A 26,678-nucleotide genomic window follows, 5' to 3' on the forward strand; every position below is an offset into this window, starting at 1 on the left:
TCATTGAGTAATTATGGATAGAATACACGCACAAAAATAGGAAGAAGGCCAATGATTGGAGTCGGGGAGCAGCACAACCACGCCGAACATCTCAGTCTGTGAATACGACTGCGCGTGGGCTCCGTTATTGAGGCCTCTTCCTATACACACAAATAGGTGATATACACTTTTTCATATATATGGGAATATTGTGAGAATAAATAGGATGGAGTCAGTCCAGAGGAAGGCTACTAAAATGGTCGATGGTCTTTGTCATAAGGTGTATGGGGACAGACTTAAATTGGATACTTTGGAGGAAAGGTGGGAGAGGGTAGATTTGATACAGGCATTTAAATTTAAATAACTGCACCTGAGGCGAGTCTCTTTCATTTGAAAGGAAGCTCCAGAATGAGAAGGCATAGGATGCACAGGGGTAGTAATCTAAGGAACTACTTTTTTACAGAAAGGGTGGTAGATGTGTGGAATTGTCTCCTGATAGAGGTGGTGGAGACAAAGACTGTGTTTGAATTCAAGAAAGCATGGGACAGGCACGTGGGATCTCTTAGGGAAAGGAGAAAATAGTGGATGTTGCGGATAGGCAGACTGGATGATCCATTTGGCATTTATCTGCCATCATGTTTCTAGGCTGGAGTGCTGCCATCAGTCCTGTATTTTAAAGGTAAAGAGCAAATCTACCCTACTTAGCAAAATGGATAAAACTAGGAGAGGGGAGAGGGAACCAGATAGCATACAGGTGGGAGTACTTGCAGAAGCCCAAAATGCTTCTTAGGCTTTTCTTGGCTTTGAAAGCTCAGAACTGAATTGGCATCACCATCATGATGATGTCACTTATATGTGGCTGATTATATTCTGCTTGTCCATGGAGACATAGATGTGTGCTTTGTTAACAGAAGATGAGGTTGCAAACTATGGGCAGTGAAGAAAGTAAATCTCAAGGTACAATGATCTAGGTGGACAGGGTGAAGAGGGATTTATTCCTAACCCTTTTTGTGCACATAGCAGAGAATGTTTTCCCTGGATATAAGGCTAGTTACTTTGTGAATCTTTAATAGCATCTCTACAGCTCTCGAGGCTTTGTAAATGATTGGAAATTTTATGAAAGACGTAAGCTTAAAATAGTGTCAGAGTATTTCTGACTGCAGTCTGGCTTCTTATCTTAATCCTAGCCATATAAACCTTTGGCGGAGGTACAAGAAAGCAGTAATTGCTTTCTGTGGCTCTGAAGGCTGTGCTTTTGTGTAGGGTAGCTGAGTAGCTCTGTGTGCCTGTCAGAAAGAGAGGAGGTTAAAACTATATTATTCCTGTTTGCATATTTAAAAATTTAAATGTGCTTAAAAGGCCCTTTCTGCTAAAAAGCCACATTTAAAAATGGGCATTTTAGGCACTTGAAGAGCAGGTTAGATTGGGGCAGATTTTTTATTCAGGCCAGACGTTGCATTCAGCCTTTCAAAGGTGTTTCTAGACTTGACTAGGTCTGTTTCTAGACCAAAAAACATAAATTCCTCATTTTCTATCATGTTGAAACTTTCCCTTAGAGTGCCATTACCTGTTAGATTTATTTTACATTTCTTATTTTGAATACATTGGAATCCAGATATGTGAAATTTGAAAAATAATATACCTCATGACAAGAAATGTGGTCTGGAGCAGGTTTTCCCAAATTAGAGTTTCAGAATAGCCACATTGAATGTGAATGAACTGTATTTGCCATATGTAGGTTTAAGAACCGAGCCAATGTATGCAGATGCAATGCTATGTATAATCATTATGGATAGTCTGAAAGCCAGAGTGGTACCGTGCCCCCAAAAACTGAATAGCAAACTGACGCTCTCTAAACATTTATTTGGCTTCTATTGGAAAACAAGCGGAGATTTGGTGGCAAAATTTGGTTCTGTTGTTACCTTGTAGATAAAGGATTTTTTTGGGTTGGAGTAGAACCCTGTTCTCCATATGGTGTGTACTAGAGCTCCCCCGATTCCTGTGAATTTATTTGAATTGATTCGTTTCCCCCCCCCCAAAAAAAAAAAAAGCCCCAGACTCACCGATTCATCAGCAGTGGCACTGAAATTCTTTCTTAGCCTCCTCACTGCCGATCTATTCTGAATGAGATGCACCGGGGAGGGGCCTAAGGTCCATAGGAGGGGCCTTAGGCGCCTGGGCCAACTGGAATCTCTCCCATGGGGGTGGCCTAAGGGATCTGACCAATCCGGAATCTTAGGCCACTCCCAGTGCATCCCAGAATGTACTGGGAGAGAGGCCTAAGATTCCGGTTGGCCCAGGTGCCTAAGCCCCCTTCTATAGGAGGGCCCGTAAGCAACTAGGCCAATAAAGGCCTTAGGGCCCTTCCCAGTATATCCCATGATGCACTGAGAAGGGGAAGACCTGCCATTCAGTGGAGGCAGGCCTGCCGGCTGGAGGGAATAAGCATCCCTCCAGCCGGCCAACTATAAAAGGTACTGGTGGGGTCTGGTTGGGGGGAGTTCTGGCAGGAGGGACTGTGCATCCCTCATGCCGGGAGATGTCTTGCTGGGGAGAGGGGTGCTTCCAGCAGGAGGAAGGAAAAGAGTTTCCAAAAAATTTTTATTTTTCAATATAGTCCTCTGATAGCTCCAGATACTTCATCCACTTTTCCTGCAATGACTTTAACCCCTTTGAAAAAAATTCTGGCCTTCAAACTAGGACGGTTACAGCTTCCTCGACGTCTTCATCACTTGAAAACTATTGTCAATGGAAAGATTTCTTCAAAACTCAGAACAGGAAATAATCCGAGGGAGCCAGGTCAGGACTGTAGGGTAGACAGTTCAGCTGCTGCAACCCATATTCTTGGATGTCATTTTGTGATTGTCATAACATGTGAGTGAACTGGCAGATTGTTATAAAGAAGCAGCATGCCTGCTGCAAGTTTTCCTTGTCTTTTCTCCTTGATTGACTCCCACAAAGTGATCATTTTGTTAGCATAACTCTCCCCGGTTATGGTTGTCTTGTGTGGTATGAACTCCAGAAGCAAATGTCCTTCATCCCATGACTTTGCCTGCAGGTTTTTCTGTTTTGAGCTTTTTTGGCATAAGGAATGACATGTGCTTCTACTGCATTGACTCCATTTTGGACTCGGGATCTCAATGATAGACCCAAGTCTTATTTCCCGTCACCAAACGATGAAAAAATTCACTTGGTCTTCACGGAGCATCTCCGACAGCACTAGAGCCTCGTGGCCTTCTTACAAGACATTCTTGGAACCCATTGTGCATTAACCTTGGACATGCCCAACTTTTCAAGAATTATTTTCCAAACTGTACCTACTGAGATGCCCATTTCTTCAGCTATTTGGGAAACCTTAATTCGTCTGGCTGACAAAATTAAATCCTTGATTTTCTTGCATATTTCTGTGAAAGTGAGTGAGAGGATAATTTTCAATGGACTTTCTATTCCACTTAAACTACTTGCTCCAAAATTTTACTTTGTAGGATGATGAGGCAGACTCACCATAAACTGCAGTCATGCGTTCATGGATCTTTTTTGGCTTATTCCTTTCTTACTTAAGAACATAAGAATAGCCTTACTGGGTCAGACCAATGATCCATCAAGCCCAGTAGTCTGTTCTCATGGTGGCCAGTCACTGAACAGTGCTCCAAATCTAGCAGTTTCTTACTTGATTCTCACGAGGACTCTCCTGACATCCTGTCTCTTGGAATGTTGGACTTGCACTGAATCAGAACTCTGCATGAGTAACCTTGAGACACCCATGCTTGCTATTTTCTTTCATACTCAGGTAGATAAATTATTGAACACCCTTTGTCGATGTAACAGAAAAAAAAAATTGTCCCCAAAATATAATAATAATAATAATAATAATAATTTTATTTCTTATATACCGCCAAAGCCATGGTAGTTCGAGGCGGTTTACAATAAGAGGAGCTGGACAGTCAGCGATAAGTTACAAAATAGAAACAATGAACACAAGTACACCGAAAGCAAGTACAAATAAGAAGAGCTGGACAGTCAGCGACATAGCTATGAATTCAGTATACAGTATAATGAACAACAAATTCTTAGGTAACAAATCCGTTTAACAGTTTCGGTTTTACTAATTTTCTAAAACCTTGATAGGATGAGGAGAGCACGATAATGATACCCAGCCAGTCGTTCAGTTTACCTGCCTGGAAGGCTAAAGTTCTGTCCAGGAATCTTTTGTAAATTATCTCTCATGTGTAATGTTTTCCAAATGTATATAGGTAATGTTTTCCAAATATATAGGTAATAGCGGAATAAAAATCACTATATACTGTATATATGTACTGTATATACTGTATTACATTACATTATATGGAAATTTACATATATATATACACACCCACACACACACACATATATATATATGTGTGTGTATATATATATATATATATATATATGTAAATTTCCATATAATGTAATGTAATACAGTATATACAGTACATATATACAGTATATACAGTTTGGAAAATCTTGAAAAGTTGGGCATGTCCAAGATTAATGTCTTGTGAGAAGGTCACGAGGCTCTAGTGCTGTCGGAGATGCTCCGTGAAGCTCAAGTGAACTTTTTCATCGTTTGGTGACAGAAAATAAGACTTGGGTCTATCATAGAGGTCCTGAGTATCGTATATAGCTAGAGATATATATGTGTGTGTGTGTATATATATATATATATAGATAGATAGATAGAAAGATATATGTGGGAAATCTGAGCTTATGAAATATTTTGGCTTTATTGGTTCACTAGAGCAAGATGTACTCCAGGGATGAACACTTTGTCTCTGTAATAGTGCTGCTGAATATCCTCTCTAATTGTTAAAAGCCAAAACCAGCTATCGTGGGGGCAGTTCAGGAACAGATTCGAGGTAGAGTTGGCACTTACCAGTATAACCTGGTAAGTTTTAAGTGGGCAAATTGGAGCGGATAAATAGTAATCCTATCTTTATCCATCTGTCTGCACATCCCAGAATTTTTACTACTACTGTTACTAGTACAAATCATTTCTTTAGTGCTACAAGACGTGTGCAGTGCTGAACACATTAGATGCAGGTACAGTGGAAACTCGGTTTGCGAGTAACGCGGTTTGCAAGTGTTTTGCAAGATGAGCAAAACACTCCCGTAGACCTTAACTTGCAAAACGAGCATGTCCCGATAAATGAGCACCCCCCCGCTCTAGCCAGCATTGCACCCCCCACCTGCGAACGCCCCCCCCGAGAACTGCATCGCACCCCCGTGCTAGAAGCAGCATCCGCCCATCCGCCCTCCCATGCTCGTATATCAAAGCGAGTTTCCCCATAGGAAGTAAGGGAAACTCGTTTGATACGTTCCACCTCCTCCTCCCCCCTCCCCCGAGGCTACCAGCGCTGCCCCCCCTCCCCCGCTCAAACCGGCATCACACAATCCACCCGCGAACTTCCCCCCCCCCCGAGAACCACACTGCACCCCCGTGCTAGAAGCAGTATCTGCCCTCCCTCTCAAACAAGCTCCTTACCCCATCTGCTGCATGCCGTGCCAGTTAAGGAAAGATCCTGCCTCTTGCCTGGGCTGGGCCTTGAGCATCTGCACATGCTCAAGATCTCAGAGATGTTGGAGAGAATGAGAGCCAGAAGGCCTTGAGCATGCACAGATGCTTAAGGCCCAGCCCAGGCAAGAGGTGGGTTCTTTTCTTAACTGGCACCGGCAAGCAGCTTGTTAGGTAAGGAGCTTGTTAGGGAGGGTGGGCGGGTGGATGCTGCTTCCAGCACGGGGTGCTGTGTGATTCTCAGGGGGGGGAAGTTCGCAGGTGGGGTGTGTGATGCTGGTTTGAGCGGGGGGGGAGGGTTGATGGAGCAGCGCTGGTAGCCTCGAGGGAGGAGGGGCAGGTGGAGGTGGAACGTATCTAACGAGTTTCCCTTACTTCCTATGGGGAAACTCGCTTTGATATACGAGAATGCTTCTGGAACGAATTATGCTCGTAAACCAAGGTTCCACTGTACTTTCTCTGTCCTAGGTGCTCACAATCTGTTTTTTCCACCTGGGACAATGGACTTGCCCAGGGTTACAAGAAGCTACAATGGAAATTGAACCCAGTTCCCTAGGACCAAAGTCCATTGCATTAAGTATTATGCTACTCCTCCATTCTATTTAAAGCTGGTATCCAGACGTGGCCTGATATTGACTATCTGATGATACTTTTAGCAGTGGCAGGTCAGCGTGTAAAGGAATGCTGACCACCATCAGCTGTAATTTTCCCCATAAAAAGCAGTACAAGAAAGGAGAGCTGCAGAATTTTATTTAAGTTAGTTTTAGAGAAACAGTTCAAAGAACACATCTTGCTAATCAGAAGAATATTTTAGCGTCCCTGGGATGGTCACACTAGCTTAATTGGCGCTTGGGTGTCTTTGAAGTTCTTTTAATCCTCTTTGAGCTAAGGAGAAGAATTTGAAGGCAACCACCGTAAATCAGAAATTTCTTCAGTTTTATTTACACGTGTCTGGGGACACGTGTAATTTATTTTCCTGGAAATTATTAAGCCAAGTTGGAGGCTTACAGACAGTTGAGTGATAAAAAAAAAAAGAGCTTAGTGAGAGGTTTGAAGCAGATGGTGGGGAGCACAGATTGTCAGTGCTCACTTTTGCTGTTTATTTAAAAAACAACAAAAACCCCCAAATGGCCAGCAGGCTGTGAATGGCAAATGAACTAAGCTTGGAAAATATGTAAGAGCTGATCATAAGGTTGTGAGGCAAACCATGAAAAAAAACCTTTTCATATGGCCATGCAGAGGATAAAAATATCCTTTCATGGAATTATTATATGGGAGAAATAAAACTCTGCAGCTGAATGTGGAGACATAGGGGTCCTTTTATCAAGCTGCGGTCAGGGTTTAACGCGTGTTAAACCGCCTGCTGCGCTATCTGCTAGCGCCTGCATTGAGCAGGCGTTGGTTTTTTAGCCGGCCGCGGGGGTTAGCATGTAATGAAAGGACCCCATAGTTTTCAGCTCTTTGCTAAAAGAACTTATAAAACTTTAAGCCTAAAAGATACTCCCCTGTAGCATTTCAAACATTCGCTTCATTTGAGAACATTCTATGATTAATTTTTATTATTATTAAATTGTCATATTTAAATTAACCTGTATCTTCTTTATCTTAGGGCTCCTTTTACTAAGCCTCGTTAGGGCTTTAACGCGCGAAATAACCTTTTTTTAAAAAAATTCTTTATTCATTTTCAAATCAAAACGACAAGTGCACAAAAATACATCATACAAGTAATTCCAATATAGCACTATAATATCTAACACATCAAATCTAATAGTGTAGTAACCCCACCCACCCATCCACCCTTCATCACATTTTCAATTAAAATAGAATATACACATGTTATATACCATATTATGTGAATATTGATAGGGAGATAATATTATTCCTCTGTGATATATATCTATTTGAATATCAAATTGTCACAGCTCTTAGATCAATCTAAAATATTGTGAATACCTAATCATAAATATAATATTTAGTGAAATGCTCAGTCCCTACACCCCGTGATCCAGTGAAAACACCGAACTGGGGTTCAAAAGGGGACCATCATAGCTTTCACCATCCCCATAACCAACCATATCAGAAAGATTCTAGTAGATACTGCTAACATAAAGATCTACAAAAACGTTATTCTGTGTACTTCTTCTTTCACTTATCTGAAAATGGCGGAGTTGTTGATTATCTTGAACCCCAGACAGCTTTAAAACTACTCAATTGATTTCTTCTCTTTAATGCTAATTTTCTTTTCGTTCTTTCTTTCTATGAAACTGAGCTGATGTTCCCGTCCCGTTTCACTGGATCACGGGGTGTAGGGTCTGAGCATTTCACTAAATATTATATTTATGATTAGGTATTCACAATATTTTAGATTGATCTAAGAGCTGTGTCAATTTGATATACCATATTATAACATATCTTGTAAAATTACTCCCCAACTCCACCCTCCCCTTGTGTGTACTAGACCTTAATGCGCGCAGTAATTTCTTGCGTGCGCTAAAAACGCTAGCGCACCTTAGTAAACGGAGCCCTTAGGTTTGCATTGTAATGTCTCAAATCTTTACAGGGTTGAACTGTACTTTTGGGCAAAAGCTGTTTTTCATTGCATTTGCAGTTTCTTGTTTTCCCAGTTTACTAGGAAAATGGGACTTTGTCCAGGAGCAGTGGTTCCCACTTCCCAGCCTTGTCCTCGGGACACACCCAGCCAGCCTGATTTTCACACTATATAGCATGAACGTTCATAGGAAAAATTTCCATATAATGGAGGCAGAACATGCAAATTTATCTGAATCGAATGCGTAATAATTGTCCTGGAATCTATCAACTGGATTAAAACTCTCTAAGGCAAATGGTTTCAATCTTCTGTAAGGATAATAGTTTAAGTTGCTGGTATCTGCAGATGGGATCTGATTCTGATAAGCTAGAAGCATTTTGACACTCTTCCATTTGTCTTCATTTCTTTATTTTTTTTCATTTTATTAAGGGGATGACAGTTGTTTGGCTCATTCTATTGATCTTATAGTACACAAAGGGGCCTTTTTACTAAACTGCGACAAAAGTGGCCTTAGCGCGTCCCTTATGGGAGTTTTTCCCATGCACTGAGGCCATTTTTGCCATGGCTGGAAAATGGCTGACTTTCCCGTGTTCTAAATTAATTTTGCCATTCGTGTACTGCCATAAAAAAACAAACAAACAAACCACCTTAGTGTTTAAGCTCCTATTTTGTAGGTGGCAAGGGCCCCCATTGGTAACCCATTATCACACGGCAGTGCCTCACATGCTGATTAACTCTTTCACATCCACTCTCCATTCCCTACCATACACACTTAAGAACATAAGAGTAACTTTACTGGGTCAGACCAATGGTCCATCAAGCCCAGTAGCCTGTTCTCACGGTGGCCAATTCAGGTCACTAGTACCTGGCCCAAACCCAAGGGAGTAGCAACATTCCATGCTACTGATCCAGGGCAAGCAGTGGCTTCCCCCACATGTTTCTCAATAACAGATTATGGACTTTTCCTCTAGGAACTTGTCCAAACCTTTCTTAAAACCAGCTACGCTATCCGCTCTTACCACGTCGAACGTGAACTCTCAAGGCCCAGCACAGGAAGCAGATCTTCAGGCACCGGCACCACGCACAGGACATGCTGGTGCCGGTGCCGCTGCGGAGGCTACAGCAAAGTAAGAAGAGGGTTCGGGTGGGTGTTGGGGGGACCTCAGGTCGCGGCAGGGGGATGCCCGATGGCAGCGGGGGGGGGAGGGTGCTGGTTCACGGGGGGGCCTTCGGAGGGAGCAATGCCGGTTCTCGTGGGGGGGGGGGGAGCAGCGCTGCTGGCCATGGGGGGTGGGTGGGAACCTATCAAAGGGAGTTTCCATTATTTCCTATGGGGAAACTCGCTTTGATAAACGAGCATTTTGGATTACGAGCATGCTCCTGGAACGGATTATGCTCGTAATCCAAGGTACCACTGTATTCCTTTTGTGGTAGATATACTACTCTGGACCTTTTTTTTGTTGTTGTTACCTAATTTTAAACACATCACTATCGTTATTATTTATTGATTTGATATACCACCTTTTTCCTATTAAGGACTTAAGCGGTGAACATAATTACTAAAATCAAATCACCGAAAGAAAAGGCACACCAGTATCAAAAGAAAAGTTTCAGAGAGAACACACATAACAATCATTCATTCTTAAAAAAAAAAAAATAAGTCACTAAAACAAATAGAATTAATATCTCTCTCTGTCTCTCCAGAGGACCCATCCCTGCCCTCCACCAGGTTTATTTAGGTGGTAGAAAAATATTATAGAGATATGAACAAAATTGTTCAGCCTTCTGGCTCCGGCTGATCAGTATGAATGCGGGTTTATGCTGGTCTTATGTTTTAAGTTTATAAAGGTGCAATATTTTATTTTAACCCTGAAAAAATAGCTGAAATATAGCCATGTTGGGTTTTATGTTGTTCTTTTGTGATGTGTGTGGTGCAGAGGTTGGAGCTACAGCCTCAGCACCCTGAGGTTGTGGGTTCAAATCCCACATGGCTCCTTGTGATTCTGGGCAAAGTCACTTAATCCCCCATTGCCCCAGGTACATTAGATAGATTATGAGCCCACCGGGACAGACAGGGAAAAATGCTTGAGGACCTGAATGTAAACCACTTAACCTATTACTGGTATATAAATACTTAAATAAATAAATAAAAAATAAATATGGATTTTCTCAGACCATACAATTAATTTATTCACTGTTTCCGGTCTTGTTACTTTGTTGCCTGTAAGTGATAAGTTAGACTATGATAGCAGAGGAGAGCGACACGAATGATTAAGGGTATGGAGAACCTTTCATACGCTGAGAGGTTAGAGAGGCTGGGGCTCTTCACCCTGGAGAAGCGGAGACTCAGAGGTGACAAGATTATGAAAGGTATAGAGAGGGTGGAGAGGGACAGGTTCTTCAGCGTACTGGGAACTACAAAAACAAGAGGGCACTTGGAAAAATTGAAAGGGGACAAATTTAGAACCAATGCCAGAAAATTCTTCTTCACTCAGAGGGTGGTGGATACCTGGAATGCGCTCCCGGAAGATGTAATAGGACAGACTACATTAAGGGGTTTCAGAGAGGGACTAGATAAATTCCTGAAAGATAAGGGGATTGAGGGCTACAGATAAAGGAGGCCACAGGAGCAAAAAGGGCAAAGATAAGAGGGAAGAAGAGGGTTTTTAGGATATAAGGAAGTAGGAATCCAAGGGTTAGACAAAAGATCACTTACAGGTCATGGACCTGATGGGCCGCCGCGGGAGCGGACCGCTGGGCTCGATGGACCCTTGCTCTGACCCAGCGGAGGCAAATTCTTATGTTCTTATGTGCTTTGAGGATTGTAGTGACTGCTTCTAAGGCTCAAAGTTCATTGTTGGGTAAGAATAGAGTCTCCTTGTACTTGAGGCAGTTATCTTTGTGCCAGTGTCTAGCAGATGGCCTTAGAGTGTGGTCTTTTATTCTTTCTGACAGGTGATACGTGGAGTGTCAAAGGCAATACGATTCCATTTTCAATTCACTAGATGTCTTTCATTCAAGAACGGTCCAAAATGTTTTGCTATACCATTGTAAGGTATGCAGAGCCAAATCGGAATGTGACTGCTGTCAAGAAAAAAGGCTTGAAAAAAGAGAATGGGCATTTTATGATTTAAAATGTGAAAGCAAATAGGAATGAATATCTTGGAAGAAAGAGGGAAGTTATTTCTCATCAAAGGCAGAATATTACGCAGCTGCTCTATTTCTGCTGAAGGGATGTGGGGTAAGGTAGTGATGAGAATGGCAGAAAGTGTTAAGGCAGGCTTGTGTTGCAGGAACTCCCATGTTACTTTCACAGTCTCAAGTCTGCAAAAGAACAGCTTGGGTGTTCTGCGCCACAAAGCTCAAACCTGAGCTATGTGGTAGTGACTGAAGAGGAGCAGTTGTTTTCAACAGTGGCAACAGCAGCCACATTGGACAGCAAGGCGATTGGCCGAACATAAGAATAGCTTTACTGGGTCAGATCAGTGGTCCATCAAGCCCAGTAGCCTGTTCTCACGGTGGCCAATCCAGGTCACTAGTACCTGGCCAAAACCCAAGGAGTAGCAACATTCCAGCATCTCAAAGAATAGCAACATTCCGGAACCCCATTGAGAGCAACATTCCAGAGCTGAGATTGTGATATCATAATGCCTCATTCCACAGTACCTCAGAGCCAACCTCATCAGTGAAGTTACATAAGAACATAAGCATCGCCTCTACCGAGTCAGACCATAGGTCCATCGTGCCCAGCAGTCCGCTCCCGCGGTGGCCCCCCAGGTCAATGACCTGTAAGTTACTAAGACATTTTATCCTCTAATTATACCCTTCAATCCCCTTTTCCTTCAGGAACTCGTCCAATCCCTTTTTGAAACCCAAAATTGTACTCTGCTCTACCACCTCCTCTGGAAGCGCATTCCAGGTATCCACTACCCTCTGAGTGAAGAAGAACTTCCTAGCATTTGTTCTGAATCTGTCTCCCTTCAATTTTTTTGAGTGCCCTCTTGTTCTTGTTGCCCCTGCCAGTCTGAAGAATCTCCCTCTCTACCTTCTCTATACCCTTCATGATCTTGTAAGTTTCTATCATGTCTCCTCTAAGTCTCCGCTTCTCCAACCTTTCAGCATATGAAAGGTTTTCCATGCCCTTTATCATTCTTGTTGCTCTTCTCTGGACCCTCTCAAGTATCGCCATATCCTTCTTAAGGTACGGCGACCAGTACTGAACGTAGTATTCCAGATGCGGGCGCACCATCGCCCGATATAGCGGTAGGATAACCTCTTTGGTTCTGGTAGTGATTCCCTTTTTGATAATGCCCAACATACTGTTAGCCTTCTTTGAGGCCGCTGCGCATTGTGCCTCCGGCTTCATTGTTTTGCCCACCAAAACCCCCAAGTCCTTTTCTAGGTTTCTTACCCCCAATACCATCCCTCCCATCGTGTAGTTGTACATCAGGTTTCCTTTCCCTATGTGCAAGACTTTGCATTTCTCTACATTGAAGCTCATTTGCCATTTATTTGCCCATTCATTCTGTCCCTTTGTAGTTCTTTACATTCCTCAACAGTTCTAACCCTACTGGAGAGTTTTGTGTCGTCCGTGAATTTTATAACTTCGCACTTTGTCCCTACTTCCAGGTCATTTATGAATATATTGAACAGCAGTGGTCCCAGCACTGACCCCTGCGGGACACCACTGGTGACTCCTTTCCAGTCAGAGTAGTGTCCCTTTACTCCTACTTTCTGTTTCTTGTCCGCCAGCCAATTTCTGATCCATCTGTGCACGTCCCCTTCCACCCCGTGGTTCCACAGTTTCCTTAGTAGGCGCTCGTGGGGTACCTTGTCGAAGGCTTTTTGGAAGACCAGATATATGATGTCTATGGGGTCACCTTTGTCCAATTGTTTGTTTATCCCCTCAAAGAAGTGCAGTAGGTTCGTTTAGCAAGATCTTCCTTTACAGAAACCGTGCTGGCTGGTTCTCAACAGATTATTTCTTTCTATATGCTCATTGATGCTGTCCTTGATTAATGATTCGGCCATCTTCCCTGGAACTGAGGTTAAGCTTGATTGCCCTATATTTGGCTCACTTAGAACATAAGAATAGCCTTACTGGGTCAGACCAATGGTCCATCAAGCCCAGTAGCCCATCCTCACAGTGGCCAATCCAGGTCACTAGTACCTTGCCAAAACCCAAGGAGTAGCAACATTCCATACAGAATCTCAAAGAATAGCAAGGTTCCAGAATCCCAGAGAGTAACAAGATTCTAGAATCCCAAACAGTAGCAACATTTCATGCTATCAATACAGGCAAGCAGTGGCTTCCCCCATGTCTTTCTCAATAACAGACTATGGACTTTTCCTCCAGGAACTTGTCCAAATCTTTCTTAAAACCAGCTATGCTATCCGCTCTTACTACAATCTCTGGCAATGCGTTCCAAATCTTAACTATTCTCTGAGTGAAAAAATAATTCCTCCTCTTGGTTTTAAAAGTATTTCCTTGTAACTTAGAGTGTCCCCCTAGTCTTAGTAATTTTTGACCCGTTCTACTCCACTCAGGATTTTTTAGACTTCAATCAAGTTGCCCCTCAGCCTTCTCTTTTCAAATTGAAGAGCCCTAATTTTTTTAGTCTTTCCTCATATGAGAGGAGTTCTATCCCCTTTATCAATCCTGTTGACTAGATTGAGGGGGAGGGAGGGTTGAGACTACTGGGTAGAAAGGAGTTGAGCGAGTTAGACTTGGGTAATGGTTGGGAGATGAAAGAGAAACTGCTAAGCATAGAGGGGATAGGATGGAAGGACTTGAGATAGGGGGATTGAAGAGAGGCTGAATAATTTGGGGGTATGAGGTGAGGAGGAAATTAAGGGAGGGTGAGGAAGAGAAGAAAGAGGGAGGGAAGAATGAGGAAGACAAATAAGAGAGAGAGAGACTGATGGGGACCTATGCAACAGCTGATAAGTGAACTAACAGGGCAATCACCTCTGCAACTCTTAGTAGGTGCTGGCAGATACATTCACAATGTTGTGTGAAACTGTTGTCTTTTGAGTCTGATTTACTAAATAGAATGGGAAAACAATCTTAGGAAATCAGGAGTTTGGTAGAATTGGTCTAGTGGCAGTTAGTGTAATGATAACATTGTAACGAATGGACAATTTGGTTCAAGATGTCATTCCATCTAATAAGTGTTAATTTGTCTAAAAAACATATGGTCTAATTTTAAAGGTGTAAAATCTGTCATGGCATGTCATGAAAAACATAGTATTCAGTAGCCTAGATCAGGGGTAGGCAATTCTGGTCCTCGAGAGCCGGAGCCAGGTCAGGTTTTCAGGATATGCCCAATAAATATGCATGAGATAGATTTGCATCTCAAGGAGGCAGTGCATGCAAATCCATCTCGTACATATTCATTGTGGAGATCCTGAAAACCTGACCTGGCTCCGACTGTCAAGGACCGGAATTGCCTACCCCTGGCCTAGATCAAAGGACATTAACAGTTCATTGATATTTAAAGTGGTTGAGCAAACATGTCTGATAATAAAAAGATTTGCATTTAAATCATATGACATGGTAAGCTGTGACTAATGTATAAAAGGCACCAGCAAGTGTTTGTTATCGTTGTTATTATATATAATTTTTCTGCAGATTATTGTAAAATGAAGAAATGGAGCTTTGCAGTTTGGTAGAATGTGAAAGGAAAAGAAGTTAGTTGCCGGAAGCTACCCTTATATCTGTGACAAATAAATTTGGAAGACTACAGGAGAAATAACTGCAAAAGTTCACAGATTATCCAGTGCACACTGCTGCTGTGAACCAACCAGACACTGCAAGAGTGAAAACAGCCATGGAGTGAAGTGCCACAAACAGCAATGACAAGTCAGTACAAATCGTCCAAGCAACACTTGCAACCACGGATCCTATAATATGGCCTTATCTTCCAATGACAGTATCTCTAAAGCAAATCTGCAAAGAAGACCATTTAGCCATGTCTGTGTTGGCAGGTTTGACTATTTCTCCAGAATTTGAGCCAGCAGCCATGAAAGCTTTTGCAGAAGAATTCCCAGAAACAACTTATAATGTTTGGCACTTAAGATTTGATGCGAAGTGCAAAGTGATGCACTTGGGGAGTGCAAAGACTTGCACGGATCAGGAGAGAGATTTTGGGTTGATGGTGTCTGCCTCATTGCCTTGAGATCTTCAGTGTGCAAATGCGTTGGCTATTGCCCGAAGAATGCTAGGCTGCATCGAATGAGGTAACCAGCAGATGAAAGGAGGCATTGATGCCCCTGTACAGGTTGATAGTGAACATAAGAATTGCCACTGCTGGGTCAAACCAGTGGTCCATCATGCCCAGCAGTCCGCTCATGCGGCGGCCCCCAGGTCAAAGACCAGTGCTCTAAATGAGTCCGGCCTCACTTGCGTATGTTCCTGTTCAGCAGGAACTTGTCCATCTTTGTCTTGAATCCCTGGAGGGTGTTTTCCCCTATAACAGCCTCCGGAAGAGCGTTCCAGTTTTCTTCCACTCTTTGGGTGAAGAAGAACTTCCTTACATTTGTACTGAATCTATCCCCTTTCAACTTTAGAGAGTGCCCTCTCGTTCTCTCTACCTTGGAGAGGGTGAACAATCTGTCTTTATCTGCTAAGTCTATTCCCTTCAGTATTTTGGAGTATTGTGTCCAGGTTTTCAGGTTGTATCATTACAAGGATGTAAAAAGACTTGAGGCAGTTCAGAGGAAGGTGACAAAAATAGTTCAGGGTTTGTGACATTAGATGTATGAGAAGAGTCTGGAAGACTTGAATTTGTATGTCACGGGAAAAAACAAGAGAGAGAGAGAGGTGATATGAATCAGACCTTTAAGTAATTGAAATGTATTGAAATGTATTCATATTCCCAAAAAACTTTTTCAGAGACATAGGGGTCTTTGTAAATACACACTGTCAACCACCTTTGTAACTCTAGATCTATCTCCTTCTCTAGTCTTATTGTAGCTCGCTGACACTGGTCAGATTTTCCTCTTTTGTAAAACCGCGTAGAACCACAAGGCTTATGTGATATATAAATAAAAATTTATGTTATGTTATGGTGTTTCTGTGTTGAGTTGGGTGTACCAGGAACCCTGAATACATTTGAATTTTGACACTGGATACTCTTAAGTCAGTGGTTCACAACCTTGTCCTGGAGGACCACCAGGCCAATCGGGTTTTCAGGCTAGCCCTAATGAATATGCACGGAGCAGATTTGCATGCCTGTCACTTCCATTATATGCAAATCTCTCTCATGCATATTCATTAGAGCTAGCCTGAAAACCCAATTGGTCTGGTGGTCCTCCAGGACAGGGCTGGGAACCACTGCTCTAAGTAATGGTCAGTCATGCTCATATTTTGATATCTTTAAATTGATTACTGAACTATGAAGGCCAGATTGTGCATTATATTAGGCAAACAAACCAAGATGCCAGGAAGATCAGATTCTTTCCATAGTTGCTTAAAAACCCACTTTAACACTTTAGATTTCATGGGAAATTGAAAAAAATACACATATGCTGTATGTTTCTGCTTTTGTTTTTGATTTTAGACAAATGCCCCATTAATGTATCATTTGCTATTGTGTACTTTAGATGAATGGCCATTAGGCCAATTGTCCATTAGATGAACTGGTTCCTAGAGTGAAGGAAAATTTATGAAGGCCCTTTAAGAACTTTTCTAATTATTTGTAATTCACTAAGCCCCTCCCCCTTTTTACAAAAGCGTAGCGTGGTTTTTAGCGCTGGCTACAGTGATAACAGCTCCTATGCTCATAGGAATTCTGTGAGCGTCAGAGCTGTTACCACCGCCACCGGCGCTAAAAACCACGCTACACTTTTATAAAAAGGGAAGGGAGGGTGTGTTAATTTCAATAATATAAAGTCAGGTTGGAAGAAAGTGTTTTTTTAGGACCGTAAAAGTAAGAGAAGACGGCAGACAAATTATTGCTGATTTATGTTATAATCATGCTGGAGTGTGAAAAAACTTTTGACCTTTACCCCCTCTTCCATTAAACTGCGCTTGCAGTTTTTCAGGCAGAGCCGCGCTGAATGGCCTGCACTGCTCCCGACGCTCGTAGGAACTCTAGGAGCATCGGGAGCAGCGTGGGCCATTCAGCGCGGCTCCCCATGCTAAAAACTGCTGGCGCAATTTAATAGAAGAGGCCCATACTGCAGTTAATGTTTCTTAAAAATTTTAACCGCACTTTGGTTTGCTAACAGCACGGTGTAACAACTTTTCTGGTCATTCTTAGTTTACCCTCCCATCCTGGTGGCTCTGTAAAAACTTAACCTGATTATTTGTTTTTCTAAATTATAGAACTCCTGATGATCTTTCAAGGCAGATCCTCACTTTACAGCAAAGGGAAATTGCACTGAAAGAGCAGAACATCAGTATCACAAACAGGTAGGTGCTAGCAGGAGTTAAGCAAGCACATTCATTTCTGTGTTTTCCTTCATCCTCTTCCCCTGCCTTTGTGTGCCGATATTATTTCATGGCTAGATGAAAAGAACAGCCAGAACCTGTACAGTGCTCCCCCGGTCATTTGCGTTTTCCGACTGCGAATGACCGGGCAGGACACGGCAGTCGGAGAGGCAGGAGAGAGCAGCTGGAGCACCGGCGAGTGAAGGAAATCACTCGCTGTATGCACAGACCGCCTCTTCCTGCACTAAAGTCGGGACTCATCAATCAGGAGCTGCTTTGACACGACTTTAGTGCAGGAATAGGCGGTCGGGGAATACTGCGAGTGATTTCCTTCACTCGCTGGCGCTCCAGCTGCTCTCTCCTGCCTCTCCGGCTGCCCTTACCTGTCTCCCCCGCTAAAAACCGTATTTGCGGTTTTTCAACATTTGCGGTGGTTCCTGGAACGGAATCCCCGTGAATATCGGGGGAGTTCTGTATACCTGAAGTAAAGAGAAGTCTCAAAACTAGCACAGAGCAGGAGTAGACATGGATCTGGAGTATTATGGGATCCTGAATAAAGGGCAGATAAGAAATAAGAACAGATATTAATTCACAAACCAAAAACTGCAGTTAGATACTACCACTTATAATTTCTATACCGCTGCCAGATATACACAGCGCTGTACATTAAAACATTCATGAGCCAATCCCTACTGCTCTACTGCTTACAATCTATTCTAATCAAACAGACAAATAGGACAGGTAGGGGGTTAGAGAGTTTCTCAGGCATGAGTACTTTACACGTGAGTGGGGGTTACTGTAGAGAATGACAAAGAGACAGAATTTGTCCCCAGCTCTGTGCATAACCATGGGAAATCATCCCGTGTCACTCTTTACTCACTGGGTCAGACCAATGGTCCATATGGCCCAGTATCCTGTCTTCGCAGAGGCCAAGCCAAGATACAAGTACCTTGCAAAAACCCAAATAGCATCATTCCATGCCACCGATCCAGGGCAAGTATTGCTTCCCCCAGGTCTGTCTCAACACCAGACTGTGGTCTTTTCTTCCAGGAACTTGTCCAAACCTTTTTTAAATGCAGCTACATTAACCTCTCTTACCACATCCTCTGAGAATGCGTTCCAGAGCTTAACTATTCTCTGAGTGAAAAAATATTTCCTCTTATTGGTTTTAAAAGTATTAGTCTGTAACTTCGAGTGTACCGTCTACATTATCATTCGTCAATGCAAGGCTTGAGGGTCAGTGGCTGTGCCCATTCATACTCTGATTCTTCCTTTTCTCCTTAAAGAATGACATGAGGATGGTTTCCCATGGTTAACCGTGGGGACGGAGTAAGCAACCTCAGAAAAGTGGGCTTTTAGCTTGGATTTGAATACTGCTGAGGATGGCGCTTGACATACTGACTCAGGCAGTCTGTTCCAGACATATGGTGCAGCAAGAGAGAAGGAATGTAGTCTGGTGTTGGCACTAGAGGAGAAGAGTACAAATAAGAGAGACTAGCCCAATGAGGGACGTTCCCAGGGAGTATAGGGAGAGAGAATGGATTGTACCATAGTCTGTGAATCAGAACTGGTTTCTGTTGGTTCATTCAGAAGAGAGTGGGTGGCTCCTAAAATAGGTTCAAGACATGCTGGACTATTATGTGTTTGTAGATGGTTCATCACAGAAGTCTCTGGCTGTTATCACCTGAGGCTAGAAGATAAAAAGACACAAAACTTTATTTAAGTAGGCTTTTTGCCAAGTTGTTGTTTTTCAAAATAACTTTGTGCAATATAAGTGGTAGACTTCATTGGCAGTGGTGAAAATATGCTAGTAGCAGTTATAGTTGCTGATATAGTGCCCAGATGCAAGTTTGTCATGGTCCTACAACATCCGGAACAGCTCTGTAGCTTCTAGTAAAGTCTAGTAGTAGTAGTAGTAGTAAAGAGGAGGCAGACATGAACATAAGAACTACCATCTCCGGATCAGACCTTCGGTTCCTCAAGTCCGGTGATCCGCACATGCGGAGGCCCAGCCAAGTGTACACCTGGCGTAATTTTAGTCACCCATCTTTTAGTTGCCCCTCACTTCATACTATACAGCCCTACAAGACAAACCAGAAACTGCAATCTATTTGCATACCCAAGCATTACCGGCTGTAAATACAAAACCTTTCTGGATAGAACTTTTATTTACCAAGAAAACAACAACACCACTGGTTAGACAACTACATTAAGGGAGCTAGACTGACCTATGATGCCTTTAGAAAAGCCATAAAAACTGCCTTATTCGACAGAAATATCACCTAAAAAATATCTACACCAAACACTAAATCAAATTCTATTATTTCAAATATGTCCACTCCTCCGTATAAGTCTGAAATTTTTTAAACAATTTTTAACAATCTGTATATTGTAATTCGCTGTTTTTTTAAGATTCTGCATATTGTAATTCTCTGACTATCTGCATATTGTAACTCGCTGACTGTCCAGCTCTCTTCAATGTGAACCGCCTAGAAGTCTCACGACTATGGCGGTATAGAAGAATAAAGTTATTATTATTATTAGTCACCCATCTTTTAGTCACACATCTTTTTTTGAAGGCTTGGGTTTCTACCTTGCAGAGGTGCAGAGCAAACCACTGTCTGCTCCTTTGGCCAACAGTGTCTTCTCTACTATGGAACATCCCCCCCCCCCACAACTCAATAAGTTTGCACCTTAGTTTTGACCAGTATATTTTCACTGCTGATTAATGGTTGGAGATACTTTGCTCCCTTAGCTGCTGTAAACATTGCCTTCTCCATGTTCTCGGGCCTAGCTGAATTAAGAAACAGAACCTGAACTAAGAACCTGAAGCCTGATTGCTCACTAGGCAGTGTATAGCATGGACACTGTACCATTTTCCTAGGGCTTCTATTACAAAGGTGCATTAGGGCTTTAACGCACGGAATAGCGCGCGCTTAATTTCCGTGCTCGCTGGACCTTAACGCCAGCATTGAGCTGGCGTTCTAGAAGCGTAGCGTGTACGCTAAAAACACTAGCGCACCTTAGTAAAAAGAGCCCTTAGTTTTTGAAGTGTATAGCATGGACACTGACTTTTCCTACTTTTTTAAGGACTGTTCGCTTTTCCATATTGTCTATACATGTCTCATTTAGGGTTGTCCAGAAAAATCTAAAGTTGGAAAAACTATGAATTAAAAATTTTCCCATGAATTTGACTGTGCTTGATCAAAAAATAATAATCCAATTTTTTTTTTATAAAGCCTATTTTGGGGTTCCTCAAAGCCACTGATTACGAGTCATAAGGGAAAGTAAGGGAAAGTAATGTGCAGGATTATATGACGCAGGACCTACTTGCGTTGGAGAGGTGGTCCTCGACATGGCAGTTAGGCTTCAACGCTAAGAAATGTAAGGTCATGCACCTCGGTAGCAGGAATCCGTGCAAAACTTACACCTTAAATAGAGAAACATTAGCTAGGACGACAATAGAATGAGACTTGGGAGTGATCATCAGTGCAGACATGAAGGCTGCAAATCAGGTAGAAAAAGCATCATCCAAGGCAAGACAAATGATGGGATGTATCAATAGAAGCTTCGTCAGCAGGAAACCTGAGGTCATAATGCCACTGTACAGAACCATGGTGAGACCTCATCTGGAGTACTGTGGGCAGTTCTGGAGGCCACATTACCGCAAAGATGTGCTTAGAGTCAAGTCGGTTCAGCGGATGGCCACTAGAAATATCTCGGGGCTCAAGGGTCTCTCGTACGAAGAGAGACTGAACAAATTGCAGCTCTACACTCTGGAGGAACGCAGGGAGAGAGGGGACATGATAGAGACGTTTAAGTACATCACAGGTCGTGTCGAGGTGGAAGATGACATCTTCCTACTCAGGGGACCCTCGGCCACTAGAGGGCATCCGCTCAAACTCAGAGGAGGGAAATTTAAGGGTGATGCCAGGAAGTACTTTTTCAAGGAAAGAGTGGTGGGTCGCTGGAACAAGCTTCCGGAGCAGGTGACCAAGGCCACTAGTGTGCTTGACTTTAAGAATAAATGGGACATCTACGTGGGATCCCTACAGAGGCCTAGTAAGGGGGTGGGTCAGTAGAGTGGGCAGACTTGGTGGGCTGTAGCCCTTTTCTGCCGTCATCTTTCTATGTTTCTAAAGCTCCGGTTTTCTTAAAATTTGCTATTATTTTTGCTTGTTGCAAGGAGTTGAACAGCATTGCAAGCTTTATCCTGATTATCTCATGAAGTGATTGAATGCTTGAGTGTTTGGAATGCAACAACCAGAGTGGAATTGTCCAAAAGAGAATGATGTGCACTAAAAAAGTGTCCTTCAATCCGTCTGGTGAAATGATGATCTTTATTGTTCAAACATCAAATTGACTCGACAAGCACATGTTCTGAACTATACGCGTTGTGTCAGCAAACAGCATTCGTTTTCCTTGTGGCATGACACTCTTCTTTGATTGATTGTGGTCAGATTCATTCGAGTGTCAGTATACCTCGTATATCATCATTAGTGACTTTTAAGACTCCTGAAGCAGGCCTGTTGGCCGAAACATGCGCATGTCGAGTCAATTTGTCAATTTGATGTTTGAACAATAAAGATCATCATTTCACCAGACGGATTGAAGGACACTTTTTTAGTGCACTTCATCCTCTTTTGGACAACTCCACTCTGGTTGTTGCATATTTGTGTCTGTGGTGTTTTTTCCCCTGTTTTTTCTTGAGTGTTTGGAATGCCATTGGTAGATGACTATACTAAAGTGTACATGTTTAGCTATTAGCGAAGTATGTTAAATTTTGGTTATTTTCCACAATAAAGTGCAGATATTGAAGGTTCATTTAATAAAATACTGCTAGACATTTTGCATAAAATGTCCTTTTATCATTATTTGATGACAGGAGAATGTTTTCCTGTTGTTTTGTGGTTGTAACACTGTATTACTGGGGGACTAACTCCACTCATGATAAGCTGTTATTTCTGCACTAATTTATTGTTGTTTTTCAGTAAAACAGATTTGACATAAAGGGCCTGATTCTCAAAATGTTGTCCCAACTGTAGGTGGCGTTAGGCGCCCTATCGCTGTTTAACAGACCTATCGGGGCGCAGGTTTAAAAAAAAAGAATTGATGTGGCGAATGATGCCTACAATGTTAGCATCTGACTCGTGCCTATGAAAGTGCCTATGCACACCTATGGATTCCTAAGGTCAGCATAGGCATGGCTTTTGCTGGAAGTGGCCTTAGGCATTTGTAGGCATGCCTAGGTGCTTCCATAGGCGTGAGTTACACGTCTTAAATGTAGGCCTGTGAAATGCTGGCCTACATTTAAGGCGTCTGTACAAAAAATAGACGTAATTCTGGATGCAGCACCTATCGGTGATTGACATGTGGTAGGCGCCCATTTTGCAGGTGTCTCCCATGGCAGGCGCCATTTCCAGAATCGGGCCCAAAATGTCTTTTTTTTAATCAATGTATCATTGTTGAATGTGAAAACATAAGTTATAACTATAATACCAAGAAATTTTCTCCATTAACCAAAAATAGCAAATTATAAGAAAAACAAACCTTTATGTAATCAGTGGCTATGAGGGACCCCCAGGATGGGCTTTAAAAAAATTAAAAAAAGAAAAAAAAATTCTGATTAATTTGCAGTTTTTCCAACTTTAGGTTTTTCTGGACAACCCTATTGTATCATATACTCGGGTGAACTATGATGTCTATTGAGAGCCAGTGGGATGCCCATGTTTATATTTGCATGCACATGCAAACCCTATTTTAAGACTCTAGCGACCCCAAGAATAGGGCAAGGCAAGAGCTACCCATGGAGCAGGAGGAAGCTAAAGAGCTGCCCATCAGAATGGATAGCAAGAGGTTTGTTTGTGGTGGGGCAGACCAAAAGGATAGTGAAGATACTGTGTTTAGCAGAAAAAGAGTGAGTCTCCATGATCTTCTGCTGGATATCACTGGGTGACAGCTAATTACCTAATATCAACTGGTGATGACATTTTGTTCTTTTAAATCTTCACCCTTCCGTTTCTTATTTAGATGTTAATGCCCTCAGTAAATGAAATATAAAACAAAAAATGGAAGGTTGGGAATGAATTGGAATATAAATGACAGTATGTGTTGTATAAATTATAGGCGGTATGGCAATCTCTTTTTATTTTGCTCTACTCTGACTGATAATTTGAGATGCTTTAATCTGTGGTAACAGTGTGGAGCTGTCTCTGCAAAATCTGATACATCTGAAGTGCGTTAGATCAAAGACTCTTTGAAGTTCCTTGTTTCTTAATAGATCTGCTCTAGTAAAACTAGTCTTCTAAATTCAGATTAAGAGCCCCCAAATGAAATTGTCTTACAGAGGATGGATAAGGGGTACACTATTCAAAAGATCTGGGAGCACTGCAAGTGGGCCTCTTTAGACATGGTGTTGTGTGATCCCTGTGTGTTTCCATTGACAAACAGGATTGACTGGCATACAAGTAGATGGGCGGAAAAAAATGTAGACAAATTTAAGGGAAATCGAAAGAGCTACCTCTTCTGAGATGCTTACAACTGCTCAAAAGACTTAGAAATAGCCAAGCTTATCAAATAATCTTCATTTTCCTGCTTCCCGATTGTAGTTTACCCTTTATGTTTTCTTTACTTTTAAATTGTAGTTCCCTCCACTTTCCTATCACGCTTGTGAAGGATTGTTTAGTCGGTATTTATATGTTCAGTGTTTTCCCCTTATTTTAATACAATTTGTAAAATGCTTAGAAATCTTGATTTGTGTTTTATCAAATATTTTAATAAACTTGGAAGTAGATGATGTCATTTCACATCATGAGGGTGGATCAGCTCTCCCAAAGCTTAGAATTTACAAGGTCTGAGCATACACTGCTCTTTATGTGCACAGCAGACTTGAGTTCTCCTCATGATTTCTGTGAGGTTTCTACCTCTGTGTTTTCTGACTTTGTTCTGCTGCATTATTCCTTTTCTTTTAAAATCTTTACATTTCAGTTTTTGTCTTTATTTTTTGTTGTCATGTTACTTCAATACAAATTACAAGGGTTTAATTTGCTTGGGCTCTCTGACCATAAAGAAATGGAATGAAAACATTGTTCTCTCATGTCACCATGAGCCTGAAAGGGTTACCTCAACCACCTTTGCAACCACTATGAAAGTGAACTGAAGGAAGAGACGAGGGCCTCTTCTAATTCTGCCCCCTACCTCACAATGCAGACCAGTCACAAAGAGCTTGTCGTAGACTCAAACATTGCAGAACACAGCTGCTGACTGATATTTATAACCTCAAAGTCTGAGAGGGGTCCGCTACTGCTTTAGAGACTCTGTTGGCGAGGCATGCTCAATTTTTAAATTATGCTACTTAATTTTTCTTATTTTATATGGTAAAACATTGCCTTACGTGATTGATCTTAAGTTGCTTAACAAAAACTACAATGTAACTTCTAGACTAGGGTTGTCCAACATCGGTCCTCAAGGACCACAATCCAGTTGGGTTTTCAGGATTTCCCCAATGAATTTGAGATCTATTTGCATGCACTGCTTCCATTGTTTGCAAATAGATCCTGAAAACCCGACCTGACAAGCTCAAGAATTATTAATATACAAAACAGAATTTTCATTAATTCTTTTTTTCATGTTAGGTGGCAAAATGGTGGCATATGTTGTCAAAGGTAATAAGTCACAAAACCAATAATAAAATCTTCTTCAGACTATTAAAAACTTAGTTATTTCAGAAGTTCCTTTCATGCTGAATATTGTGTTTAGTTTTATTGTTGATTCCATAACTATGTAAATCTTGGGTATGCCCAACATCTTCTGTAAGCTGCACTAAACTCATGAGAGATGTGCGGGCTACAAATGTCAAATGTAATGCAAATACCAGATATTAATTAAACTGGCACATAGCTTCTTGATCTTCAAATTCAAAGAATAGCTGCCTTCTGAGCAGGCTAGATGGGAAGATGACATCCTCAATCCGTTTCCAACTATATGAGGCATGGAGAGTTCTCTGTACTCAACAAAATCTCCCAAGCTCTGAACTGAGCAGTTAATTATAGAGCTTTTCTGGAATTGTGAAAATGTACAGTGCTGTGTACGCCTTTCAGCGCTATATAAGTGATAAGAGTAGTAGTAGTAGTAGTAGTAGTAAAATCTTGACTCAGTGTAGTTCTTGTAATGCAGTCCTTGAATTGTAGATCCGGTTCAGATCAGATAAGAGCTCCTGGATTCAGCACGAGATCTCTCCTTCACTGCATGTGCTGTTCCAACACAAGATTCTTTTGAACAGCAGAAACGAGAATAAGCTGTGGAGACTTAGAGGAGATATGATAGAGCCTTACAAGATCATGAAGGGCATAGAGAGAGTAGAGAGGGACAGAAAGAGAGAGAGAAAGGGAGACAGAAAGAAAGAGAGAGAGAGAAAGGGAGAGAGACAGAAATAGAGAGAGATAGAGAAAGATTGGAGGAACTGGGACTCTTTTCCCTGGAGAAGAGGAGACTTAGAGGGGATATGATAGAGATTTACAAGATCATGAAGGGCATAGAGAGAGTAGAGAGGGACAGAAAGAGATAGAGAAAGGGAGACAGAGAAATAGAGAGAGAGAGAGAAAGGGAGAGAGACAGAAATAGAGAGAGATAGATAGAGAAAAATTGGAGGAACTGGGACTTTTTTCCCTGGAGAAGAGGAGACTTAGAGGGGATATAATAGAGATTTACAAGATCATTAAGGGCGTAGAGAGAGTAGAAAGGGACAGAAAGAGTGAGAGAGAAAGAAAGAGAGAGAGAGAAAAAAAGAGAGAGAGAAATAGAGAGAGAGAGATAGAGAGAGAAGAGGAGACTTAGAGGGGATATGATAGAGACTTACAAGATCATGAAGGGCATAGAGAGAGTAGAGAGGGACAGATTCTTCAAACTTTCGAAAAATAAGAGAACAAGAGGGAATTCGGAAAAGTTGAAAGGGGGACAGATTCAAAACGAATGCTAGGAAGTTTTTCTTTACCCAACGTGTGGTGGACACCTGGAATGCGCTTCCAGAGAGCGTAATAGGGCAGAGAACGGTACTGGGGTTCAAGAAAGGATTGGACAATTTCCTGCTGGAAAAGAGGATAGAGGGGTATAGATTGAGGAGTACTGCACAGGTCCTGGACCTGTTGGGCCGCCGCGTGAGCGGACAG

The 26,678-nt window shown here is 42.1% G+C and overlaps 1 protein-coding gene across 3 annotated transcripts in view; it reads left to right on the forward strand.

Annotated features, from left to right (window-relative positions):
- The window catches only part of MAD1L1 (mitotic arrest deficient 1 like 1), a 1,000,553-nt gene that overhangs the window by 90,381 nt on the left and 883,494 nt on the right, over positions 1 to 26,678 (forward strand). For all 3 annotated transcript variants that reach the window (XM_033963126.1, XM_033963127.1, XM_033963125.1), the window contains exon 10: positions 17,407 to 17,493. In XM_033963126.1, the coding sequence (XP_033819017.1) occupies positions 17,407 to 17,493 (87 nt within the window). The remainder of the gene's footprint in view (positions 1 to 17,406; positions 17,494 to 26,678) is intronic.

The sequence above is a fragment of the Geotrypetes seraphini genome, chromosome 11 (assembly GCF_902459505.1).
Source record: "Geotrypetes seraphini chromosome 11, aGeoSer1.1, whole genome shotgun sequence".
Lineage (NCBI taxonomy): Eukaryota > Metazoa > Chordata > Amphibia > Gymnophiona > Dermophiidae > Geotrypetes > Geotrypetes seraphini.